Source organism: Dermacentor variabilis, chromosome 3, assembly GCF_050947875.1.
Source record: "Dermacentor variabilis isolate Ectoservices chromosome 3, ASM5094787v1, whole genome shotgun sequence".
Classification (NCBI taxonomy): Eukaryota; Metazoa; Arthropoda; class Arachnida; order Ixodida; family Ixodidae; genus Dermacentor; species Dermacentor variabilis.
Genome location: NC_134570.1, coordinates 227,996,653 through 228,023,443, shown reverse-complemented (window position 1 = coordinate 228,023,443; position 26,791 = coordinate 227,996,653). Strand labels below are relative to the sequence as shown.

The 26,791-nt window shown below is 47.5% G+C and overlaps 1 protein-coding gene across 1 annotated transcript in view; it reads left to right on the top strand.

Annotated features, from left to right (window-relative positions):
- Positions 1-26,791, top strand: part of LOC142574432 (uncharacterized) — a 243,301-nt gene that overhangs the window by 63,469 nt on the left and 153,041 nt on the right. Inside the window, exon 3 of the mRNA XM_075683515.1 lies at positions 7,082-7,155. Within this exon, the coding sequence (XP_075539630.1) occupies positions 7,082-7,155 (74 nt within the window). The remainder of the gene's footprint in view (positions 1-7,081; positions 7,156-26,791) is intronic.

Genomic DNA, 26,791 nt, shown 5'->3' with positions numbered 1-26,791 from the left:
CAACATCCGGGAATAATTGGATCGTCGTAGCGACGGACTATCTCACCCGCTTCGCTGAAACTAAAGCTCTACCAAAAGGCAGCGCAGCCGAAGTGGCGAAATTTTTGTCGAGAACATCCTGCTGCGACATGGTGCCCCAGAAGTCCTCATCATCGACAGAAGGAACGGCTTTTACAGCAGAGCTCGCCCAAGCCATTCTGCAATGCAGCCAGACAAGCCACAGGAGGACAACTGCCTACCACCCGCAGACGAATGGTCTCACGGAGCGCCTGAACAAGAACCTCGCCGACATGCTAGCAATGTACGTCGAAGTCGAGCACAAGACGTGGGACGCGGTCCTGCCGTACGTAACATTCGCTTACAACACGGCGGTGCAAGAAACAACACAGATCACGCCATTCAAGCTGGTTTACGGCAGGAACCCGACGACGACGCTTGACGCCATGCTGCCGCACGTCACTGACGAGGAAAATCTTGACGTCGCTACCTATCTCCAGCGTGTCGAAGAAGCCCGACAGCTCGCCCACCTGCGGATCAAGAACCAGCAGAAGACCGACCGCCGACACTACAACCTCCGACGACGCTTCGTCGAGTACCAGCCCGGCGACCGTGTTTGGGTATGGACCTCGATTCGCCGACGAGGACTCAGTGAGAAACTACTCCGACGCTATTTCGGACCCTACAAGGTCATCCGACGTATTGGCGCTCTGGACTATGAGGTCGTGCCAGACGGCATTTCGGATTCACAACGGCGCCGCGCACGATCTGAAGTGGTCCACGTGGTGCGCCTTAAACCCTTTTACGGACGCTGACGAACTTCCGTATTTTTGTTCTTTTCTTTGCTACGAGTGCTTTTGTTTATTACTTTCGTTTGTTTTAGCATCGGCTCGATGCTTTTTAAGAGGGGGGTAATGACACGTGTACTTTATCGGGTGACTGCGTTACGCTCCTAAAATATGTTATCGCACAGCGCAGGACGCGCCTGCATGTAAAAGAAGTTTCTGGAATGTTATCGATGGTTCCGTCCACTGCCTTTCACCGCAACTCGTGTAATCTGAATGCATCTATGCGCGACGCGAATAGTGTAGAACTTTGTGGAAGACACGCGGGTCCCAGCGGTTAATCTGGAACATTCGACGACCGATCTATAAAAGCCGACGCGCTTGACCCACTGATCAGATTTTCGACGATCGCCGACCGTGTTCACCTGTATCGTTGTGCTATAAATCTGGCCTGTTTTGTGGGCACAGGTTCGCCCAGTAAAAGTTAGTTTTGTCGTTCACAGTATTGCCACTGTATTCTTCAACGTCACCACCACGTGACAATATGAGATCAGAGCATAAGTTTGGTTACATGTTGAGTTAGTGAAGTGTTTGTAATAACCAAAATTGATTAGAAACCACTGAGACGACCGGGGACAAAATCTCAAATTAAAAAGCAGAAAAAAATAGTACAGTACAAAATTAAGGGGTTTTATCACATACATTATATCAGAACGTAAGCTTAGTTACATGCTGAGTTGCTGAAGTGTCAGAAGTAATTAGAATTAATTAGAAATCACTGATTACGGCAAACAAACGAACAGAATCGTAGACTTTGGAAGACCGGCCACGTGAGCACGACTTTAACGAAATTCTTGGAAACCCATAAGTAGAAGGCGGAAGCAATGACATCACAGACAAGAAGGTTTCAGGATATTTATTTAACTGGCTAATTAATGGAAAACGTTTGCCTCCGAGTTCTGTTCGTGCGTTGTGTTCGCCTGAAGTTAAACTAAAGAACACCAACGCCTAGGTGCGAGTGGAACAGAGATTCCTAAGTCAAAGATTAGGGTCGCCTATTTTTTTTTTTTTACTATGTTGTTGCGGAACCTTGTGTGATCATATGATATGCGGGATGCGAATGGTGGTGTGCACTCTGGAATGTACCATGGCACCAGCGATATCGACTTCGACCAGTCATGCATAAAGTAGCCGGCGCCCTTGACGCGCGCACAAGATTTCGACGATTGCTCATCGCTATCATTCTGCCAGAGTCCAACTTGCTTTCTTTTTGGCATAGGTTCGTCAACAAAGAATTACTAAATGCGCTGCAAGCTTGTATACTGGAAGCAAGGACGACCAGGGCGTTGCAGGCTTGGCTGCGTGATTATGTGATCTAAATGTCCGACACTGGCATGTTGTGTCAGGCAAGAACGGTACACGTCTACCACTTGTATTACTTCCACGACGGTGGGCGTTAGGTTGAGGTGGTTGCCGCTCGCATTCTGAAGGGAAACATCCAGGTGTTTTTGACAGTGCAGTCTCCTAAATGCTGTTGAAGTTACGACGCAGCAAATTGTGATGACACGGCATACGAGCGTGACGCGTATGTGTGTCGGAAGGAACAGTCGACGAGCCGCGCTCCAGGTGACGAAAGGAAAGGCCCCCGTCTTTATTCAGCTGGCCGATAATATACACACGGAGGGCGGGGGTCACGTGTTACAAGTAGCTTGGCACTCGCAGTGGTCACCCAGCTATCTGTCGTGACGTCACACGCCGCACACAGGCAGGCGATAACAGCACATCCCTCTTTTTCAAGCACAGGAACATTCGCACATACATGGTAGAGAATATGTTATACTAGAAAAACAAAACAGCAAACCACTCAAAGTCCAGTCGTATGGATTTCTTCACCACACAGGAACATTCGCAAATTCAAGGTAGAGAACATATTTTGTACTAGAAAAACACTAAACACCAAAGCACTACTCATCAATGTCCCGTCGGATGGGTTTCTTCACCACTCTACCAAACCGCGTTACAGTGGGAGTGGGGTCACTATTGCCCACAGCGCGAGTTGGAGGCACCGTTGAATCTGTTGCAGTCGCGCCATCTGGGCTATGAGCTAATTGTGCCACGCTCGGCTGCTCTGCGTTTTCTGGAAATTCGTAAGTTTCCATGTGCGCCCTTTCTTTTGGGAGACGGTTAAGCATTCTTCTGTTTCGGCGGAGGTCAACGACGTCGTCTGTTCGTACTACATATGACCGCGGTTTCGGTGCTCGTGCGAGGACTGTGGCCTTGGATTGCATGTCTGTCACCCAGACCAGGTCACCTGCTTCTAGCTCGGGAAGCCGTCTGGCACGATGGCATTGGTTGTAGTAGCGGCATTGCCGCCGCCTCACCGTCTGGTCGCTGGCCACCACTTTCGGGCTGCTTTTTCCCGGATTTTGATGACGTGGTAGCATTGGGACTCTTGTCCTCAGTCGCCTACCCATAAGTATTTCTGCAGGACTGACCCCAAGAATGCCGGGCGTCGCCCTGTAAGCCAACAATGCCAGATAAGGGTCTTTAGACTTTAGAAGGAGGTGCTTAACCGTCTGAACCATTCGCTCTACTTCTCCGTTGCCCTGCGGGTGCCTCGGACTCACGGTGACATGGCGAAACACATGGAACATAGCGAAGCGTTCAAAGTCGGTGGCCGCGAACTGAGGACCATTGTCGGTCACCACGCACTCAGAGATTCCATGCCTAGAAAAAATACTTTTCAGTCTATCAATGACCGTTCCCGACTTTGTGGAAGGAAGAATGGCTACCTCAGGGTAACGTCAAAGATAATCCACGGCGACAAGATATGCCTGGCCATTGATTACGCACAGATCTACTCGCACTTTCTCCCAAGGAAACGATGGTGTTGCTGTTGCTATCATGGGCTCGGCTAGTTGCTGGGCATGTTGTGCGCAAACAGTGCGCTGATTCATGAACTGTGCCAGTTCAGTGCTCAATCCTGGCCACCAGACAGAACCTTTAGCAACATTGCGACAACGCACGATACCCTGGTTCCCATCATGCAGTCTGTACAGCACTTCTGTTCTTAGAGACTGTGGGATTACAAGCCTTGTTCCTTTCAACAAGAGACTATCAATTATGCTTTATCAATTATTAAGTAAGGCATGAGGAAAGAAGTAACATTCGGTTTCCTTGGCCAATTGGTTTTGCACAGTCTGCGCAGCTGTTTTCAAACGGGATCATTAATTTGACATTCTTTCACTCTTGATAAAAAATTGTCCCCCGTTTCCAAGCCAAGCAAACACGCTTTAGAGTATGCTGTGATATCTGACACACTCAAGCCTTTTTCAGAATCGCGGCCTGCTACAGGCCGCGAAAGGGTGTCGGCTGTGACTAGCGATTTGCCGGGAACGTACTGGACCGCGAAAAGATAGCGCATTAGGCGAAGCCGGAAGCGATGAATTCGAGGGGCATATCATCAATTGCCATCTGGCCCAGTAAAGACACTAAAGGCTTGTGATCAGTTTCAAAGGTAACGTTTAGGCCATGGATGTACTCGTCAAATCTTTCGGCTGCCCACGTCAGCGCTAGCGCTTTTTTTTCTGTCTGGGAGTATCGCCGTTCTGTGTTCGTGAGAGAACGAGACGCGAAAGCTATTGGCCTACAGTGACCGTCTTTCCATAGAGAAAGAAATTTCAACAAGAGCGGACACTCCCATAGAGCCCACCGGCTGAATTGACTGTAGCACACCAAGCGGATGTTGTTGACTGCTTCCGGTTTCGCTTTTGGGCGCGCGCGTTTTGAACACCAGTTGGTACACGCCGCGCCGGCTCCGCTGCTCGGCGCGGCATTCATTTTTTTTTTTCGCTTCTGCTGAACCTCGCGTGGCCTTGGCGTGGAATCGTTTCATTATTAAGTAGAAATGATTGCGATTGAGCTTTACAAGACTGCGCCGAATCTGTCAGGTGCAATTTCATAAAGAAAACGAAAGACGTCTTCTGAAATGATGAAATGTTTATTTTGCTCTATATAAATGCTCGTTCCGGGCTTCTTCTGCATTCATACAAAGTTGTGGCACCAGGTAAGTAGCAGTCGTTGCCGTACGATGCTCCACCGGATGCCATCAGCTGAAAGAAAGTAAAATACAAGCATGTATCATTTCGGTATAGTGACCTAACAGGAGTATTGCGTGTAGAGGCGAAACGTGCGTAAGTGGTGAATGAGCGGCATTACAGATAAATTCACTTTTACGTACATTTTGCAGCAAAGACTCCTCCCAAATAATGCCATAAAATCTGAACATCCGATTTTCAAGCACCCCTACTTTACCGGGCATTATTTCCTGCACTTTAAGTGCACAAATACACGGGTGACTGCGTGTTTCCAAAACAACTTGGCCTCATTCGACACGATGGTACGCCAAGTACACAAAGGTGGCTACAACACAGGCCCAGCCAGACCATGTTACACGCACGCAGAATGCCTTCTAATCGCACTCAAGTCAGACTCGTGGGTGCAAAGCCTGTTTTCAGTCGCTCAGAATACATAAATGTCATGATCTTGAGCTCCTCCGTGTTCTCGTTTACGCGTCCTGCCAGCGCATGCAACACTCCCGTGTTATCACTCTCGGCAATCACTCGTCGCGTTTTCGAGAAGCGTGAGTACCGAAATAAGGTATATGTTGTTGCAGGGCTATAAAATGCGTCACAAACTTGTACCACTAAAATTCACTACACGCAAAACTAACTCACTATGGCCGGCTTGCTTTTTTGCTAACAGCTTCACAACCCCAGGTGCGGCGAGCAAGCATCAAGATATCCCAAAAAGTTACCAAATAAATTACAATACTTTTTCGGGTCAGAGAATGCGTCACGAACTTCTACCAGTAATATTCAGTGCACGCGAAACTAACTGCGGCACACAGCCGAGCTGCTTTTCGCTAACTGCGCCACTACGCCGAGCGCGGTCACTGTGCTTGAAAAGTACCCCAAAAAGTCGTGAAATTAGTTACAATAATGTCTTGGGTCAGAGAAAGCGCCAAAACTTGTCCCGGTAAGATTCAGTACACGCGAAACTGCGTCACAAGGCCAAGGTGCCTTTCGCCAGAAAGCCAGGTGCGGCGAGCGTGCCCAAAAACTACCGAAATAGGTTATAATTATGCTTGGGCTCATAGAAAGCGTCGCAAACATCTCCCAATACGAGTAATTAACTCATATTAACTGGGCTTGGACTGTGGGGCTGTTTTTCGATAACTGCGTCACTATATGTTCAGCTTTGTGCAGTAAGCCTAAATGTGCTTGGAGTGCGTCGCAGACTGTCAAACAAAATTCCTCACCTTGCTGTGGTCCAGTAGTGCAGCGGTGCCGTGTCGAAATGCAGGCGGAACATAAGAGAACGCCGGGAGCCCAAAAACGGGCTACATCCAAAAGAGACGGGTCGCCGAGCACGCGAGCTTCACATGCGCAGCCGACCTCGCTCACTCCTGCGGCTTGTCTGGCGCATGACGTATGCACGCGCGTCTGGCGTGCCGCTAGCTTGCTGCTAGGCAACGCAACAAAAAGTTGGAAAGTATAAGTTCATTTACACGCAAAACTTTTTCACTTTTAGTGGGAAGGAACAAAAAAAATAAAACGTTGTCTGGAAGTTTATTTCACATTCTTTTTTTCTGATGCTCGCGTCAACTAATGGATGGTGTTGACGCTAGGCGTGACGTGTTTCCTGTTGCCAGTTTTTGAAGAGTGTCCCCTCTTGTTGAACTTCTTCCTCTATGGTCATTCTGCGTTTGAAAAAGGACAGCTCCCAGTCCGAAAGAGGATGCGTCCGCTGAAAGGATTGTAGGAAGCGTTGCATCGTACATATCGTACATGGCCATAAACTGCGCAGAACAAATTAGCTCTTTCAACTCGTTGAGCGCTTTTGCTTGGTCACGCCCCCAGACCCATCCGCCTTCTTTGTGCAAAAGTACACGCATCGGAGCGGTAGTTTGCGCCAGGTGAGGCAAAAAGCGACCTAGGTGATTGGCCATGCCGAGCAAGCTTCTCAGTTCCGTGACATTTTTCGGTGCGTTTAGATTCTTAATAGCGCTGACCTTCGCTGACCTTCACGTGTTACAAGTAGCTTGGCACTCGCACTGGTCGCCCAGCTATCTGTCGTGACGTCACACACCGCAAACAGGCAGGTGATAACAGCACACAAATCGCTAAGTCTCAGGCACTAATATTATAAGGCATTTTCATAGCAGTGTTCTCAAATTAAGTGCGTCGCGGCATCTGCGCTGTCACAGCTGCATAAAAGATTCTCTCTTGCGGATGCAGTGGCAGAGGCTGTCGTGGAAGCCCACGGCTGTATGACCAAGATGGGCCGGCCGGTGAAGAACGAGGAGTATGACGTAAGTTCATTGCTGCCAAAGCGAGAGAAATATGCCAAATTTGTGAGAAGTGCTTTCACTTTAATACGCATCGATGGAACGTCTTGCTATGAAAACAATGGCTCACATATATTTAAGAAAAAATTAGAAATGAAAGCGAGCTCAACTGTCGGCTACGAGCGTGCAACGCGGATGTTAAAGCTGCAGCTGTGATGCGGGCTAGGCCTTTTCTATCTCTATTTTGAGCTGACGGAACAGCTTTGGAATGTGAAGTTGTTGCTTCCTGTGGCCCTATAATGTAAAACTACTCCAATATGTTTTTATTCCAATCTCCTGACGTCAACTTTGCGTAACTGCCGACGCAAGCATGAAGCGGTGACCCGCAGCGTTGTCTCAACAGCCCAATCAAACACTCTCTTAGTTTATAGGACGTCATTTTGCTTTCAAAACGAATAACATTGCCTATATTAAGTAGTTTTGCATTTGTAATTGGCTGCCAGAAGGCAAGGAGCACGCTCAAGCGGAGAGGGCTTCGATGGGGCCCCGCCAGCGCACTGAAAATAGATAACCATATGAAGAGGGTGGTGCCGGCGTCTGCGATTGGTGCTCTTTCTCTTAGCTTGCGGTGGCTTGTCTAAAATCGCAGCGCTGTGCAATGGAATGCTAAGAACGCCGCTAAAACGGATCCTGAGCAAGGAATAGTTGGCAGAGCGAGGTCGTAAACGTGCCGAGAGTGCTCGAAAACGTTACACGGCCACGCAGAAAGATTTATTATACCAAATAAACCCATGGCTCTCAGGCAGGTGCGGGTAGCCAGTGCCTGAAAGATCGGCGGCAGCCATCTTTTATTCCTTTCGGAACGGGACAACCTGCTATGCAGAAAAACAAATAAGTTTTGCTCGGCATATTATTGCATGTTTAACGCGTACACGTCACTTTGACGTGGAGAGTTTTCGCGGTTTTGTGACGTCGTGCGACAGGCAGTTGAAGTGGATGCAGCCCGAAAACTTTTGACCAATAGCCGAGGGCTAATGACGAAGAGGCGTCGAATGAAAAATGACTCTTTTTCTTTTGTTCGGTCCAATCATGCATAATCCCTGTGTACACGTCATATCAGATGGGGAGCCATCGCAGTTCTCGTAACGTCGCGTGACAGACAGGCGAAGTGGGGGTGGTCCAAAAAAGTTTTTGACCAATCGCGGAGGGTTGATAGCAGAATTGGAATAGAAAACTTTGGAATAGCTTTACGTTATGGCGTCCCTGCTTGACGTTTCAATGTAAAGAATTTGTGAGATGGTTCTGGTTTAAACTACTGCGCTTCTCTTTAATGCTCGAGTGTTTGGCGGCTTCAGAGCATACCCTGGCGCCGCCGTGCGCACAGCAGTACGCGCAAAGCTGTGCACCGCCATCGGTGCTCCCGACGCCGTAAGCACGACCGAGTGAACGTGACGCGGCGGCAAACGACAACGCCCTTGCCGGACCGTCGAGGGAAAGGCGAGGCGTAACCTCGACGCGGCAAACTTGAGCGACACTGCGGGCTCAATCGAAGAGTGCCCGCGATGAGCGAAGGCCAGCATCATCGGTGCTGTTGAAGGGAAACCTTGGCGCCAAGCTCTGCTCCCTCACTTGGTGGAAGCACATGCGGCATCGCTTGCATTGCCGCAGCAGCTTCGGCGGTGTGAAGACCGAGCAATGTGAACACATGCCATGCCCTTCGAAATCACCATTGTCGCTGAATGTGCCTATGCGGTTTTATTGCGATTAGAGTAGCTTCTCGCACGAGTCGCGGCAATGAACAGGCACACGCCCGAACACCGGGAGCCGCGAGTGGTCCCGTCCCGAGCCGGTATCGTTGACCTGCACGCACATTCTGCAGCACTATAGCGCCTTTCACGAAGAACAGAGCGAGAGGAAGCCGTAATGTGGCGGAAACGCCAAACAAACACATATCCACGCTTGAATCACTATCTATCACTGCCACGTCATACTCTCGGCGCTGTATTCCTATCAATGCCTACACTGCGATCAATGGCCAAGGCTTTACCACATGCTACGGACATGCGCATGCCCACCGGTGCTCACACCCACAACACACCCCACCACACTGGAATGGGAGCTGTCCATCTCCGCCTCGACGGACCAGCTCAACCTGGTCAACCGAGCGGTAAGGCCTGTGGACTGAGGGGACTGCAGAGCGGAGTAACTACCTATGCATGTGTACTCTTTAATACAAGCCTTACTCACTCTCTTCCGAAAGGGCCCAGACCCCACAAGTGACCATCGCTGATTCTCTTCGAAAAAATTGGGCTAGTTGGTGATTGTGTGAATAAGCTTTCACATAATTATTTTCCTCGACAAAAAGCTTTAGTGGCGTAAGTGCGCTTTCAAATTTTCGTGAAGAAACAAAAGTTGCTTGGAGGTAAATGCTTTTTAATCCAGCGTAAACCCAGGCATAATACCAAATCTTAGCATAGAATATTTTAAGGCGTGTCTCTTTCATGCGACGTCATAGGTAACATATTTATGAATTTTCCGCGTTTAGTTGGCTCAGCAACAAAGACAAAGTTTTTGCGTTTTCAGAAATTTCTTCCATAAACATTGTTGACATTTCAGCCTCATCATTTTTTACTATTCTTTCCTGTTGGTACAGTTTCTGGTAGAAATAATTGGCGACTATGAAATCCAATATTTAAAAATATCACTTCCGAAGTGGCCGAAATGTATATTATGTTAAAACCTAAATTAAGCATTTAGGTATTACAGATAAAACTACGCTACATGGTTCATTATACGCACAAGCCCTTCAGCTTGTGATCTAGCAATTCTTATTTTAGTACATTTTGTTTGAGGCGAGAAAGAAAATTTGAAGTCGATAACCAATTGCACCGGTAGACACAGCCTAACTGTCGCGTCTGCAAAAGACGCATGCACTACTGGCTATTTTCTCTTTTTGGCACGCATATGCACTGTAGCTATTTGTCAAGCGAACGCGTAATGTGTCACTTGATATCAGCATAAATAGGTCGTAAAGGACGTGTGTTTGTCAGTTCACCACTTCTAATGGCTCGGGGTGGTCGGGTTGGCGAACACGGCATAGTAGTGAGTTCTTTGCCGGGGCAAACAGTGGCTAACTTAGCCTCATTCCGTCCCACGCGGAGGCAGAATACTCAAACGGTTATTTATTCTCTGCGGCTTCATACCGGAACGAAAAGGCCGCTTGACAACGCCCGCGGGCACCCTCATATATAGCCTGCAAACAGAAAATCTTTTGACATTTGTCTGCTACGCCGTGGTTGGCGCAGTGTGTCGATAATTCAGGTTCTTGCATAGCTTGCAATCTTCTGATCTGTAGTACTTACAAAACAACAAATCAGCGCCGTGCACGATCTTCTGTGTCTGGTCACTCTCCGGTCCTGACGACGAACTCGAAGCAGTCGTGGTTCACTTTCATCGCACAAATTGACTACCGTGAATTGTAATAGCGGGGGCATCAACATTGAATCAGTGCTAAAGGATACCTGTCATTTACCACGCGAGAAGAAAGCATGTGCCCATACTTTATGGATAACAAGTTCATAAGCATGGCAAGAGTTCAGCTGTGGCCGGCATGTGTTTCACACTGAAGAAACAGTTCAGCTGCGCCCACCGGTGAGATTGGTCGTGGAGGAAACAACTTATTGTCTGTCCTGCGAATTGGTGGGGAGGATGACGGCCAGGAGGGTCCTGGCGGCATCTTCGGCCGGCTGCAAGGCGCACAGTTTGATCCTCGAGGGCGGGGCTGAGCAGCGCGTGCGAATGCTGTTGTTAGAAGCCGCGTTCTCGTTATTGTTACATATCCCTCGGCATTCCCATAATATATGCTCCAGAGTGGCTCTGGATTGACATTTCTTGCATTTGTGCGTATGATATATATCCTGATATATGATGTGCGAGAGCGCAGGATTCGGACACGTCCCAGTTTGTAACTGCCGCCATGCGACAGACTGCTTTATTGTCAATTTTAGGTGAGGTCACGGGAATATGCCCCTCTGTAACCTATTGTGTTTTGTGATGTTATTATATCTGGTCATTCTGTCCTCCCACTCATCTACGCTGCCGTCACGTCTGTAGGGTGCCGAGGCGTCACTTGCGACCGAGCGCGCCGACTTGCGACGCGCTCGGTCGGTAAGCCCTCGAGCGGCGTCCTGTGCCGCCTCGTTGTTGCCATCCTCCACGAGGGCGTGAGCGGGTACCAATGTCATGCATACCTTTTTTTTTTGCGACGTTTACCTCCTGCATGAAGAATACGCAGTGCGTCCGGGGAAATTTGGCCGTTGGCAAAGTTTCTTACTGCCTTCTGAGAGTCGCTGACCATCACGGTTGCGTTAGTCTGAGCTACTGCGAGCGCTATGGCTTTTTCTTCCACTGTCTCGTCACTTGTGGTGCGTATGGTGGCGCACGCCTTACACTGTTTCTCGCTATCGATAAAGGCTGTCGTAAACCCCCGTCCGCGATTGTATCGAGCTCCGCCTACGAAGACTGCGCCCTTGTGACTGCCGAATTCCTTCTGTATCTGCTTGGCTCTGTTCCCCGTCTGTCTGGGTACATGTTCTTTGGTATGGGGGGGATTGCCATTGTTTCCTTCATTTCTCGTGGAATGTCCACCTTGACACTGTGCTATATGTGGTAACCTACATCTAGTCTCTCTAAGATGCGTCTGCCTGCTCTAGTGAGAGAGGCGTTCGTATTGTGCCGTACATCGCGCTTCAATGAACCCGTCTATCGCGTTGTGTAGGCCTAATGGTAGCAACTTGTCCGTACTGGTGCTGATCGCTAGCCTTATGGCTAGTTCGTATAATTTCCGAATGAGGCATTCTTGTTAGATCTTTTCCGTGACCTGCCATTTCATGTACGGCACGACGTATACTATTCTACATATGACGAAGGCCTGTATTAACCTGATCGTGTTTTCCTCTCTTATCCCGCTGCGTTTGTTTGCTAGCCTTTTGATTAGCCTCATTATTTGCGCTACAGTTCCCTCCAGTCTTCTGAGGGTTTCTCCGTTGTTGCACTTGGCTTCGACGAGGAGCTCCAATGCACTAATCCTAGCTGTCGACCTTGGATATGGGTTTCCCATCGGCCGTCTTTAGCTGTATCTCCTCTCTATAAGTGAGATATTCACTGTAGTTGCCTGGTCTGGGACGTCTGCGAGTCGGTCTGTACAGCAACAGCTCCGATTTCTCTGCCGTACACGTTAGCCCTGTCCCCTCTAGATATCGTTCGACTGTTCGGACCGCTGTTTGAAGCGTTTGTTCTATTTGCCCGTTACTTCCGTTTCTCACCCATGGGGGGATGTCGTCTACGTATAAGGTATGATTAAGTCCCTCGATTTCTTGTAGCTTGGCAGGCAGCCCGATTAACGCCAGATTGAATAGCATCAGTGATAATTCCGAGCTCTGTGGCGTACCCAGCTGCCTATCTCGATCTCCTCCGGAACCAGGTCCGCTATCGAGATATTTGCCTTTCTCCCCTTTAGGATATTTTCCCGTTTTCCCAGTACTAGTTCTCCTACTCTGTCTAGTGGTTGCATGTGTTACGTCATCGAAGGCCTTTTTAGGTCCAACCCGAGAATTGCCTTTGTCGATCTTCACGGATCTTCTATGATCTGTTATTTTTGTTGCAACATAGCGTCCTGCTCTGGGTGGGAGCGCGTCCCAGTCCTCGAAGTAGGTGGTTATCCTTGCTACGACCAAATGCTGCATGAGTTTCCCCACGCAAGAAGTGAGAGATATGGGTATCAATTCTCAATGTGCAGTCGCTTGCCCGGATAAGGTATTAATACGATTTGGACCGTCTTCCATTGCTGCGGAATGTGCCCTGCCTCCCAGCATTCGTTAATGTATTCTGTTAACTTAGCTATAGACTCATCGTCCAAATTCCTTAGCGTTTTCTTCGTTATCCCGTCTAGACTGGATGCCGACCGGGTATTGAGTTTCCGTATAGGGCTGCCCTGACCTCTCACTCACCGATCTTATTGTCTAATTCGTCATTAGCCTGCACTGTGTAGTCAGGGTGTATAACGGGCATAGCTTGCGACATGTATCTTTTCTCTATTGCCTTAAGGAAGTCCTGCTCTGTCTCTAGGTAAGCTTGTATTAGCCGATTTATATTTTGCCTATGTGCCGACTTGGTCCCGTCTGAGTCTAACAAATATCGAAGGATGTTCCATGATTTTTCCATTCCTATCTGACTGCCCATGTCGTTAAATTTTTCCTCCCACTGTTGTCTGCATAGCTGCTGGGTATATCTATTTTTTTTTATTTATTTATTGATACTGTCAGCCCATGACGGGCTATTACAGGAGTGGATGTAACATACATAAACAGAAGTACATTAGTGCGATTGAACAATGCACTAAAAAAAATTTAAAAAATGAAGTAGCACTGCTGATATGAAACACATTAACAATATAAATACAGAGCACATTTTGACTTATTATGTCACAGTATTACTACAGAACATCAGGGTGTATCAGGGTACATAAGACAATGTATTGCTTCCAAGAATGTATTAAGTGATTTTATTTGGACAATTGAGTCAGGCAAAGAGTTCCACTGCTGAATTGCCCTGGGAAAAAAACTATACCTGAAGCAGTCATTGTGCACTGTGGGAGGAGGTATATACATGCTGTGTCTGTGCCGTGATGTTTCCTGTGTCTTGATCTGGAAGTACTCGTCGTATCTTATTTTGACATGGTTATGAATTACTAAGAACAGGAATTTAAGCCTTTCGTACTCCGTACGTTTTTGCAGAGGTGGAAGCTTTGCAAGTTTACACAATTCAGTCGGAGAGTGAAAACGGCGGTATTTATTAAATATAAACCTAGAAGTAAGACGCTGGACCTTCTCTAGTTTTAGACAGTTACTTTGGGTGTAGGGATCCCATACTATTTTTGCGTATTCAATTATAGGCCTTAGCAAGGTTTTGTAAGCTATAATTTTAATTTCAGGGGAGGCACAGTGCAGGTTACGTCTCAGCCCCCACAATACTTTGTTAGCTTTTGCGCAAAGCTCATATACATGAAGATTCCAACGCAAGTCGGGTGTAAATATAAGACCTAGGTATTTATGTTGTTTAACTCGAGCAAGCTCATGACCGTTGATACTGTATGAGAAATTAAAGATATTCTTTTTTCTAGAGATGGACATAAAAACCGATTTAGTTGGGTTAAGCTGCATTTGCCACCGATCACACCAGTCCTTAGTTTTCTGTAAGTTAAGCTTAAGGTCGGCCTGATCACCTGGTGACTCTATTCTCTTGTACAATATGCAGTCGTCGGCAAACATTCTTATTTGGGTAGTGATGTCATTTGGCAGATCATTTATAAAAACTAAGAATAAAAGGGGCCCTAAGACACTACCCTGGGGTACCCCAGATACCACGGGAGATAAACTAGATTGCTGATGTCCCAATTGAACATATTGTTCTCTATGTTCAAGGTAGGAAGTGAACCACCGCGTAAGAGAAGAATTTTTGAAAGTAACACTAATTTTAAGTAAAAGCTTTTTGTGGGACACCTTGTCGAAGGCCTTTGCAAAGTCTAAGAATATTATATCAGTTTGGCCGCGGGCATTAATTGTGCTAGAAAGGTCATGCACAAGCTCAATAAGCTGAGTGACGGTGGACAAACCTTTGCGAAAGCCATGTTGACCTGGAAAAAGTAATTTATGTTCATCTAAATAGGCGAGCAGATGCTTTGACACAATGTGTTCTAGCATTTTAGAACAGGTGCTCGTGAGCGATATCGGTCGGTAGTTGCTAGTGCCAGAGGTTGGGCCACCTTTATGTATGGGCACAATTTTTGCGCGCTTCCAGGCAGTGGGAAACGAGCCACTGGAAATGGATGATTGAAAACTTAGTGTTAAAAACTTGGATGTCCATTCGGCATATCTATAAAGGAATTCATTGGGGATTTCATCAGGACCGGGACTTTTTTTTATATTAACGTGAAGTAAGAGATTGAAAACGCCCTCTTCTGTAATCTTGATATTCTGAATAGGAAGTCTGTCTGCATAATCATTGATGGTAGGCAAAATACCGTCATCGATGGTAAAAACTGAGGAAAAGAAGGAGTTAAATGCCTCCGCTTGGTCCTGGCTACTTTTGTCTGTGGGTATGCTACACGACTTAGCCGTTGGATTCAAGTACCTCCAAAACTTATCTGGGGCTTCTTTGAGAAATCGTTTCAGTGTTGAGTTATAAAAGTTATCTTTAGACGTCTTCAGGTTATGCCGGAGCGTTTTACCTAAAAGATGAATGTCATGTTTCTGTTCGATACTAGGACGGAGGGTGCAAGCCTTTCGCATACGTTTAAGTTTTCTTTTTGTGTGTATTATTTCCCGAGTTACCCAGGGGTTTCTTTTTCCTACACGTTTAGAACGTTCAGGAATGAAATGTTGTATGCAAAATGTTGTCATATCATGGAAAAATTTCCATAGTTCCTCAGTAGTACCAGATGATCTGCACAACTCCAAAAAAGAATAATATGACTGCTCCAGATGTTCCAGTATTGCCAGGTCATTGGCGGCTTTGAAGTTTGGAATCAGGAGTTTCTCGTTCTCGCGCATGAGATTGGCACACACATCTAGTGACATCATAACCATTTTATGATCAGAGAGACCTTCAACAATTTCACACATGTTAACAAATGGGAGCAACCAACCAGATAAGAATATTAAATCAAGGATTGAGGAAGTAGTTGGACCCACGCGCGTACAAGCTGAGACGATCTGAGATAAGTCATAACAGAAAGCGATCTCCAGTAGTTGTTCACAATTAGGGACGTCATTTCCCTCTGCACAAAAGGTCGACCAATGAATTCCAGGAAGGTTGAAGTCTCCTAGTAAAATAATATTGTCTTCATGCTTTAGGTGTGCGTCCATAAAGCTTCTCAGTTTAATGAGCACATTCACTGGAGAGTTTGGTGGTCTGTATATAGCACCAAGGTATACTGTACGATTATTAAGTTTGGTTTTAATCCAAAGAGCTTCGACATCAGTGACATGCGGGAGAACACTGAACAATATACATTCTTTAATTAGCAAGGCAATTCCTCCTCCTCTCGTTTCGCGGTCTCTTCTCACGATTTTGTATCCTGGAGGTGTGACTTCGGCATCTAGTATGTCTTTCTTGAGCCATGTTTCGGTAATTGCCAGAATATCGGGTTCATGTTCCAGTACTAGAGCCTCAATGTCCGTTATTTTATTTAAAATGCTTCTTAGATTTATGTTTATTATCTTTAATTGTTCAGAAGCACTGTGACGTCGTCAATCGTTGTTACCGTGCTTGTCATCTCTTTCGGAAGGTGCCTTACATATGTACCTCAAATTGGTAGCCTCATTCCAGCCATACACCACATCATTTATTTTCATCTTGTCAAACATAAGTTTCACCTTGATCCCCCTTTTCCTCTCCTCAGAACTAGAGTTCCATAGCTGTTTGCGGATCTCGGCAATTCGTTTAGAAAAGTCTTCGTTAATGCTGATGTCCTTGCCCCGGAGCATAAAGCAGTTTCGCAGGATTTTGGTTTTATCACGGAAATCTGAGAGTCTCAAAATGATTGCCCGATCTTTACCATCCTGTCGCTTTCCTAAGCGATGAATCCGTTCGACTGAATCAATTTTTAGCTTTAAGACTGTATGAAAAACATCAACATTGACCTTCTTACGTAATGCCTCTTCAGTTTCATTCACATCTTCCCTTATCCCTCTGATAATGAGGTTATTTCTCCGCGAGCGATTTTCAAGGTCGTCAATTCGTTTGACGAGAGCGTTACTGTCAGGATTTGATTTAAGGTCCAAGTAGTCAACTCTTTTACCAAGAGTTGTCATTGCAGTTTTAGTTTCATTGGCAAACTTCTCAAGGTTAGCAAGCCTGGTTGGGGCTTCGCCCAAGATCTCTAATCTTTCCTCTATTTTCGAAAGCCTGCCCTCCACACGAGCCTCAAAAGATGCTTGATTTTTTTCAATATCAGTTACCTTTTCCAAGACCGCCCTCTGTGTCTTAATCATCTCGTTAAACATTTCTTCAGTGATAGGACCGGGATTTTCCTCAACATCTCCCGAGCGGGCCATTAGCAAACGAGCAACGGAAAAACACTCAGATACACAGCATAAGAGAGTATGTGGACACGGCAACACGACTAAGCATAGAAAATCACTGCGAAAGCCATATTTTCGATCACCAACCTGCACAAGGAGCGGGAAAGTCGGTGACATTGCCACGGCAGTGTTGCCGTGTCCACTGGTGTTTGCTGAAATGGGCATCCCTTTTAAAGCCAGAAAGGCAGCAGGTCCTAGATAGTCAGGTGACGTCACGGTGCGTGTCGATGATGCGCTGTAGCCATAGTCCACGTGTGGCAGCCGCGATGTGACGGGATCACCGAAGGGTGCGCCTAAGATGCAATCCAGCAAGGTCAAAGGCGAGGCAAGCTGGCAGCGTCCATCCACCGTGAAAGGTGCAGCAGCGCTGATCCAAAAGCACCCAGCCAGAGCCTGCACAAGGAGCGGGAAAGTCGGTGACATTGCCACGGCAGTGTTGCCGTGTCCACTGGTGTTTGCTGAAATGGGCATCCCTTTTAAAGCCAGAAAGGCAGCAGGTCCTAGATAGTCAGGTGACGTCACGGTGCGTGTCGATGATGCGCTGTAGCCATAGTCCACGTGTGGCAGCCGCGATGTGACGGGATCACCGAAGGGTGCGCCTAAGATGCAATCCAGCAAGGTCAAAGGCGAGGCAAGCTGGCAGCGTCCATCCACCGTGAAAGGTGCAGCAGCGCTGATCCAAAAGCACCCAGCCAGAGCCTGCACAAGGAGCGGGAAAGTCGGTGACATTGCCACGGCAGTGTTGCCGTGTCCACTGGTGTTTGCTGAAATGGGCATCCCTTTTAAAGCCAGAAAGGCAGCAGGTCCTAGATAGTCAGGTGACGTCACGGTGCGTGTCGATGATGCGCTGTAGCCATAGTCCACGTGTGGCAGCCGCGATGTGACGGGATCACCGAAGGGTGCGCCTAAGATGCAATCCAGCAAGGTCAAAGGCGAGGCAAGCTGGCAGCGTCCATCCACCGTGAAAGGTGCAGCAGCGCTGATCCAAAAGCACCCAGCCAGAGCCTGCACAAGGAGCGGGAAAGTCGGTGACATTGCCACGGCAGTGTTGCCGTGTCCACTGACATATATATATTATATGTCCCTCTTCAATTTGGCTATCCTTCTACGAAGCGTGCGGTTGTGTTTTTTGTATTTTACATCTGCGTTGCAACCCAGCCTTAGTTTCCCACATGTGCATGTCCAGGAATTCTGGATATTCTCCTTTGGAACTTCACAGCAACGCACGAGTGTAACTCAATGGGAATTTTTTTTTTCTAAATTATATTTCAGAATATACGGCGAGGGTCAAAAAGTTTCAACTGACTACAACAAGAGGGTAGTTCCTTCTAGCAACATATGCATTTTGGCACTTAGTCGGAACATTGGTGGTACGTTAAAGTAGTTAAAGAAAGTCAGACAGGGGCGGTAAAGTCCAACGACAGGAGAAAATCGTTTTGCACTCTCCCGCCAGAGGGCAAATTGGCTTGAAAAAGCGCCAAATTTAAACCATAAACGATTTATTACAGTTGGCATTGAGAAGGTATTGGTAGAGGGAGTGTTATGCAGCCTGTTGGCACGTGCAGGTTTTTGAGAAGCAGCCGAGATGGTACAGAGCGGTTATGCGTGTGCATGTCTTGAGCGTGCCTGGGTATGGTTCTATGCGCATGTTCGCTCTGTGTATGAGTGTGCGGGCGTGTGCCTCCGTATTTGCGTTTGCATGCGCGCGAGTGCGTGTATGCGTTGTTATGGTTGGGGGTTCAATCCCATCGCTCGTGATCCGTTGTCAAGATTGGAGTCGGGCATGAATTAGAAGGTAGCTAGCGCATGCCGTCGTCCAACTTATCCACGCTGAGGACGTTGATGAAGGGAAGGACTGCTTCTCATCGAGAACGATGAATATGGGTTTATTTATAGTATTTATATCAGTCTAACATTACTGTTTGAGAAAGTACATCAATCTAACATGACTGCTTGAGAGAGAGTGTCCTGAGCAGCCGCACAACAGCGGTTTTTAAACACTCGGTCCTCTCCCGATATCCATGTGACGGAAACGGCCATCCATGCACCGTAAGCGAGTTGACCAGGCACCCTAGGGGAGACGAAGCACCGTAGGGGAGACGACCCAATACCGTAGGGGCGTTTATTCCCCGAACTGCAGCGCGCCCGCCGGCCGCCCACTGTCTGGCGTCTTGGTCGGCGCGTGGTAAGGGGTGTCAGTCGACGTTCCCGCGGCTCAGTAACAATAGTTGGTCCGCCGAGCCCGTTTATTTACAATGGCGACTTCTTCAAACTCGGCTCCAGCAACGGAGAGTCAAGGACACACGTATTGTTGTTCACACACAGTCGACTTAGTCACGCCGTGGCTAGAGGTGTGCGGCGACGCTCCCGGAATGTTGCCTCCACAGTCGCAACTGGTTGGCAAAACTTGCACTGCAGCTGGCCGTTCTTAACAGCGTGTGTTAGCGTTCGCGACGTGAGAGCGTTCGCGGCGTATGTGTGTGTGTGCTTGTGCGCGCCCTTGCGGTGCATGCGTGGGCGTATGTGAACGTGTACGCGTGCCAACGTGTGCTTTTCGAGTTTCAGCATGCAGGATTGCGAACAAATGTGTGCGTGTTTGTGTGCACATGGATATCTGTGCGTGCTTATTGTGTGTGTGTGTGTGTGCATATGACGGATGGAGAGAGAGTACGTGCGTGTGAGGGAGAGTGCGTTTGCGTGTGAGGGAGGCAGTGTGTGTGTGTGTGTGTGTGTGCGAGGGAAAGAGCGTGTGTATGCGCGAGGGAGAGAGATAGTGTGCGTGTGTGTGCGTGCAAGGGAGAGTGTGTGCGCCCCCGTATGTGCATATGCTTGCACGCGAGTGCGCATATGTGTGTGTGAGCGTTCGCGGCGTGTGTGCATGCCTGCATCTGCGTGTTGCATGTGTGTGTGCGCTTGCCTGCTTGCGGCGCATGCATGGCGGCGTGTGAATGTGCACGTGTGCGACCGTGCTTGTTCGTGTTTCAGCATGCATGCCTGCGGGCATAAGTGTGCGTGTTTGTGTGTGCATGGATATCTGTGCGTACGATGCGCGCGATGAAGAGAGCGTGTGAATGCGTGTGAGGAAGAGAGTGTGTGCTCGTGCGAGGGAGAGAAAGTGCGTGCGAGGGTATTTGCGTGTTTGCGGGTGTGAGCGAACATTTTCCTGCTTACACCTACTCTTGGAAACAAACGCGATGTGGAGACCATTAAAGGGAAGCTGAAACGGTTTTCAATTTCTATGAATTGCTGGGATTGGGAAGAACAGACCTAATAATTTACGGTTCCGAAATTTTTTTTTCGTTTTGTTAATATAACGGGCGGAAATCACTTTCTAAATCACCCGCGCGGACACGCCCCCATCGCTTCCCGGAGCGCCGGGTGAGGACGTTGGCAGAGGAGAGAACCGGCGAGAGTGACGTCATGGGCGGAGACCGAGCCAACCGAGCTGCAGACCGGCGTGCTGACATGTGCTGGCATGCCTCTTTCCGTCCTGCGCTTTACTGAACGACGCTACGAGAGATCTGCCGCCGCCGCCGCTCACGTTTGTTTTGCGATTTTCGTAAACTGTTCTTTCCTTCTGTGCTGCGTGAGTGCCTACAGCCAAGGGCGCCCAACATGCCCTCGTTCTGTGCAGCATTCGGCTGCGCGAACACAGGCGGGCGAGACGATGTGGTGTTTCACAAATTCCCGAAGGAAAAGAAGCTTTCAGCGCATGCAGTGGGTACGTGCGGTGAAGAGAGATAAGTTCGTGCCGACGAAATCAACTGTGCTGTGCTCGGACCATTTCCGCCACAGTGACTATCATCGGAGCTTGACAACGATGCGGGCAATCGGTATTCCAATTAAATCGGCGCGACTGAAGCCCGGCGTTGTTCCGCGCTGTTCCGCATCACTCTTTTTCCATTGGCTATATCATTTTCGCACCTGTGTGTAAACTTCTTGCCTTGTCCAGCCGGTTCGACTCCTTTCTGGGCAAGTGCCACTTCCAGTACTGCCCTGCTGAGGCACACAGTCCTGAATTGTCTTAACTTCTTACGCACTGCGTGCGCTTCTGTTTTTTCCTAATCTCTTGCACCTCCTGGCAGCACAAGCAGTTCTCTTCATCATCCATCAATACGCAGCACATGCAGGTGCACCTAGTTTAATGAAAGCGTGATTAGGCCCACATTGATGCACTGGAGAAATACGAACATTTGCAGCCATTAACGTCTGGTAACACAGTTTTATCGTAGCCGGATAGCCTTACGACAAATGCGAAAACGCGTTGTTGCTAGCGTTGCTATACTCCGTTTCATACATCAAGTGCAACGCTGTGGAGGCTTGAGATACTTCTTGCAGTGGCTGCGTTCGCACTTAGAAAAAGTTCGGTGTTTCTTGACCCGATTTTTCAGAAAGCTTTCCATATATAAGCTCAGTTCGGAATGAAAATAAAAAAAGAATTTACCCATAGAAACCATCCGTGTACTTATACGGCTGCTAACACGTTCTTTTAAAAAAATTTTCTTTTCGGTATTTTTTAATTGCAGCCCGTCGCGGCAGCTTCACGTGCATGCTCGCGCGAGCAAACGCCGCTGGCACGCTGCGAAGCATAGACGGAAACGCGCGCAGTAATAAATTTTCGTGACCGGACTTCGAGCGTAGCTTCCACAGCGATGCACCGATGCACCTACACTCCATCAAATGGAGTGTAGGCTTGCCTAGTGACATTCGACGTACGGTTCAGTTATCGTGTTTACCACACGGCGGTGCTAAAACTGCCTAATATCTTTATGTCAACACTAGCATGGAGCACGCATACCGATTCTTGATCGAGCCACACTCGCAAAGTCGTCGAACCATAGTATGAATATTGCACATATAATACCTCTGGTCATCTCTGGATGTGTATGATAAGCAACTTCCATGACTGTACCTCACAGCACTGCATGTGCGCGCTTTGAAACGCGGCACTTATGTTCGCGATCGTGTATCAACGCTGAAAAAACCACGGGACTTTAGACAAGCAGCGGCAAGGTGCTTGACATCGCGGAATTGCACCCGTGTAAATCTAATGAGAAGTTAGTGCTTCGGCATTCTTCCAGCAGCATGTTCCCAGTTACACTTTAGCGCATTTTTTCCCGTCATTGCAACGTGCAGCTACATGAAAAAAAAAACATACGTACGAGCTAAGATTTCCAGCGCGCGAGAAGGTGCACACATCGCTTTCGCTGTTGGCACACTCAATATCGTCGTTGACTCTGTTGCCGCCATCGTTTTCCGTATCGGCTGTGGGTTCAAACATGTACGGGGACAATACAAGCTGTCGGAGACAGCGAGAACGTTCCATCTTGCAACTCAGCTATGAAGCCAGAACAGCAGAACCGCGTGCTACCAGAGAGAAAGGAATGGTGCTACGCATTGAAACGGAGACATGCGGCGGCGCCGACCGGCGACTACCGCCAACGACGTCACAGCGGCCCCGACCAATCACGCGCAACAGCGGCGTTCGCGCGATGCCCTGAGGCGCTGGTGCGCGTTTTCTTGGAAAAACAGCCGCTTGCGTTTGTTTCCGCCCTTTTTGAACCAGATATTCGTGTTCAGGGGACTCAAAACTGTAGAATGCCGCAGAGAACTCATTTTTTTCGAAAAGTGTTTCAGCTTCCCTTTAAAGCCCGTGTTTAAATCCACCAGACAAGAACGAATGACACTGCATTTGTAGCATTATCTCTGTCTGAAAGCGAAATCGAAAAAAAGAAAGCGCCTGCGATGTCAGTAATGCCGCCCTTGGCTGGCGCGGCCTGTAAGAGGCTGCCAAGCAGTTCAACTTTGTTATCTTGCTTCCATCGGTGGCAGCGCAATGTCTTGAAGGCAATGACGAGCAAAATCTGCACTATCATTCAATCGTGTATCGTTTCGGTGACCAAGCGAGCTTTCGGCAGCGCACGTTTGTTGCTATATTGACATTTCAACTTGAAACGGCTTGCCTTCGGAAAAAACAATGTGAATAAAAATCGACAGTCGTCTGGCCGCTAGGAACATGCCCACGGAGCCGTGTCATTCATGACATTATCTCAAAAGGCTGGAAGCGGTCAGGTCGATGTTACCCTCGACCTTTTTCCGCGTCAGTTAGGCTTTCAGAGAGCGCTTAATTGCAAAATATTTGTTCTTACTCTTACAGGATCATGTTTAATAAGCATATATTCGCTCAACTACTCAATGTCGAAGACAGGCTCCAAACTACTCATTCGCTTTAGCCACCCAAGATCAATTATTTAAAACATAATCAACATACATTCGTGAATTACGCACACAACTGCTCAACTTGCTTCGTATCCGGAGGCTACCGTCTGAACGCTCGAATGATACTAATGTCAGGAAGATTTACATTGATCTATTTCTTAAAATTTGGTGCCGTTAAAAAAGACCACCTGTATATTGATAGTGCAGGAGGTATCTAATAAAGCAGGTGCGAATGCTCGGACAGGTTTTCTTTGCGCAATTCAAGTTGATGAACTTAGAAGACATGCATCCAACCATGCACCTCTGTCTTTACCATGTATTCTCCTCATTGTTCAAGAAACGCCTCAGCACCACGGTACATCGCAAAAGGTGTGCGGTAGCAATATTTGTTCTCCCTAATAGATTCCTGAGCGTTCGCGGCATCAGCCTTGGTTTTCTGGCGTCACCAGGAATCAGGACAGTGAATTAGGGTCTGATTTATCTTGCATGAGTAACTGACAAATCGCGCAACAGAAGGTTCCCGGAATGATGTGTGATGACGACATTCTGCCACTAGCGAGAATGAATGTGATTTATACACGAGTGAATGTTTGTGGCTACGCAGCGGCAAACCTAGGCCTTAAGTTTTGCAGAGAGAAATCGGGAATTACGATGTTTATTGAAAAGACGGATAATTACATGGTGTCAATTCAACAGCAAGTCATACGCGTAGTCAAACAATGTATATGCATATTCAGCCATTGCATATTTGCTTGCTTACGAGGGTATGAGCCATTCCTGAATGTGTTGTTCTTTTTCGGGTATGAGCCATTGCAACGAGCCACCTTAGACTTTCGCCCTAATCAACCAATATTTCGTCTGCCAATGTACCCTTGCGGTTTGGGACTGCTTCCACCACGGGCACTATAGGTCCGAACTCATGTTCCCATTGACTGCATACGTATATCAGCAATAATTCTAGAAAAAAAATCGCGGTATTTTTTTCTTTACGTGTTAACAATAGCCGGTTAAAATATGTTCCGCAAAGCACTCATCCCAATACTTGAGTACTTTTTTGTCCTAACACACACACGCGCGCTACTGCATTTGATACAATGCACCATAATAATTTTGCATTGGTTTCCGCCAGGCAGCTGTTTTTATTCTTAATGACGCCAGGAAACCGAGCCTGATGTCACCAACGCTCATATATGTAATCGGGAGCGCGCAAAATGTTCTCGCACACCTTGTGTGATATACCGTAGCGCTGAAGTGCTTCTTGTATAACGTAGGAGAGTCCGTCGTAAAAGCAGAAGGGTACTGTTGGGCGCATGTGCTTAAGTTGATGAACTTGAATTGCGCCAAGAAAACCCGTCGAAGCATTTGCACCTGCTTTATCAGAAGCGTACTGCACCATGAATATCCAGGCAGTTACTTTTTAACGGCGCCAAACTTTATTAGGGCAATGCAAATCTTGCTGACATCATTGCTATCATTGGAGTGTTGAAATTGGTAGCCTCTAGATACGGAGTAAGCTGAGCAGTTGTTTGCGTAATAAACGAAGGTACGATAATTAAATTGCCAATAATTGATCTTAGGCGGGTAACGGAAATGAGTAGCTTGGAGCCAGTCCTCGAGACTGCCTAGCTGAGCGAATAATTAATAAACATGCTTCTATTTTGCAAATATTTTACAGATAAACTCTGAAAGCATAACTGACGCTGAAAAACACCGTCTTTAAGGGCGACCTGACCGAGCCCAGTCTTTTGTGATAATGTGATCGATAGCATCGCTCCGTGAGTACGTTCCTTGCGGCCAGTACGCTTTTGATGTAGTACATTTGCCTTTTTTTCGAAATCAAGCAGTTTAAACCTTTAATATCAATACAACAGCGAAAGTGTGCCGCCGAAAGCTGGCTTAGTCGAAAAAGGGATGCACGACGCAATGATGGTGCAGGTTTAGCGCGTCATCCCCGTCAAGAGGCAAGGAAGATAACGAACGCGAACCGCTAGTAGCTCCTCGCAGGACCGTGCCGATGGTGATGGTGCCATCGCGACAAAATACAGGGCGGCTATACTGACTGTACAGGCGCTTTCACAGCGAAGCTGTGTACCTCTGCCCTGAAATGCATTTGTCTTGTCAGGGAGCAAGAATTTTGGCCGATCCTGTAGGTTGCGAAGTATCGGGCTGTCATGCGGTTGAGGCGAAGCAGGCTGCAAGTGCTCCGCCAATAATAATAATAATAATAATAATAATAATAATAATAATAATAATAATAATAATAATAATAATAACGATGCATTGTTTCACGTCGATTGGCATGCTGGAATCATTTGTGAACCGCACATGGTCTCACGCGCAGAAGGCATTGCCGTATATGCATAGGAGGAAATGTATGTACAACCATACTACATGACTCGTAAGAGGAGAGAGGCATCGACTGTGGAGTTGTCTGTGCCGTACAAACAAAAGACGAAATTATGATATGCACTGTCTATATATGTATATTCAGGCACACCCAAATGTGGTACTGAGAAGTTCATAACCACGCACTTAGCATTGGTTAGCCGCGATGACACTACCTTTGTGATCATCATTGAAGACTTCAATGTGGGCATTTTAAAACAAGAAAATAAATGTTTCATTGAGTTTGTGCATGAAAAACTTGGTTTGGCGTGCTACAACACTCGAAGTAACTCAATTAAGCAACAACGGTCGTGCATAGATTCTACTTTGGCCAAGATTCTGTCTAAGGTTGTAACCGGACCAACCCGTATATATCACAGTAATCACAAGGCTATCGTGACTACCATTACCAAGTGGTGAAAATAAGTACAAGACCCCTTGTCTAATCCTGTGTGATGTGCTACAGCTTAGCTGGTCATCCATCTTCACAGAGTGGAATGGCTCCTAATATTTTTTTCTTTTTGCGTCGGTTTCGCTTTCAGAAAGTGATAATATTGTTACGGAGGAAGACGCAGACGAAAAGCTATGTACAAGTATATTTACAAGAAAATACGCTGCGCTTGGCCAAGAGGCAACAGCCCGCGCTAGCTTCAAATCGTCTTCGTCGTCTTCTTACTGCTCGGCTCTTCGTTATTGGAAATACTATCCCGTAGCACTACCCCCTGCGGCAAAAGCGCCGTCCCGGAGCGACTAAAGGCCGGAGTCTCAAGCAGTGTAGTAGGTCTTGAGCCTACTGACGTGCACGACATCAGTAGATGCCAGAGTAGATGACGAGGTTGAGCTCACAGGAGCAATTTCGTAAGTCACAGGCGTCACCTGGCGCAGCACACGGTAGGGCCCTGTGTATCGCGAAA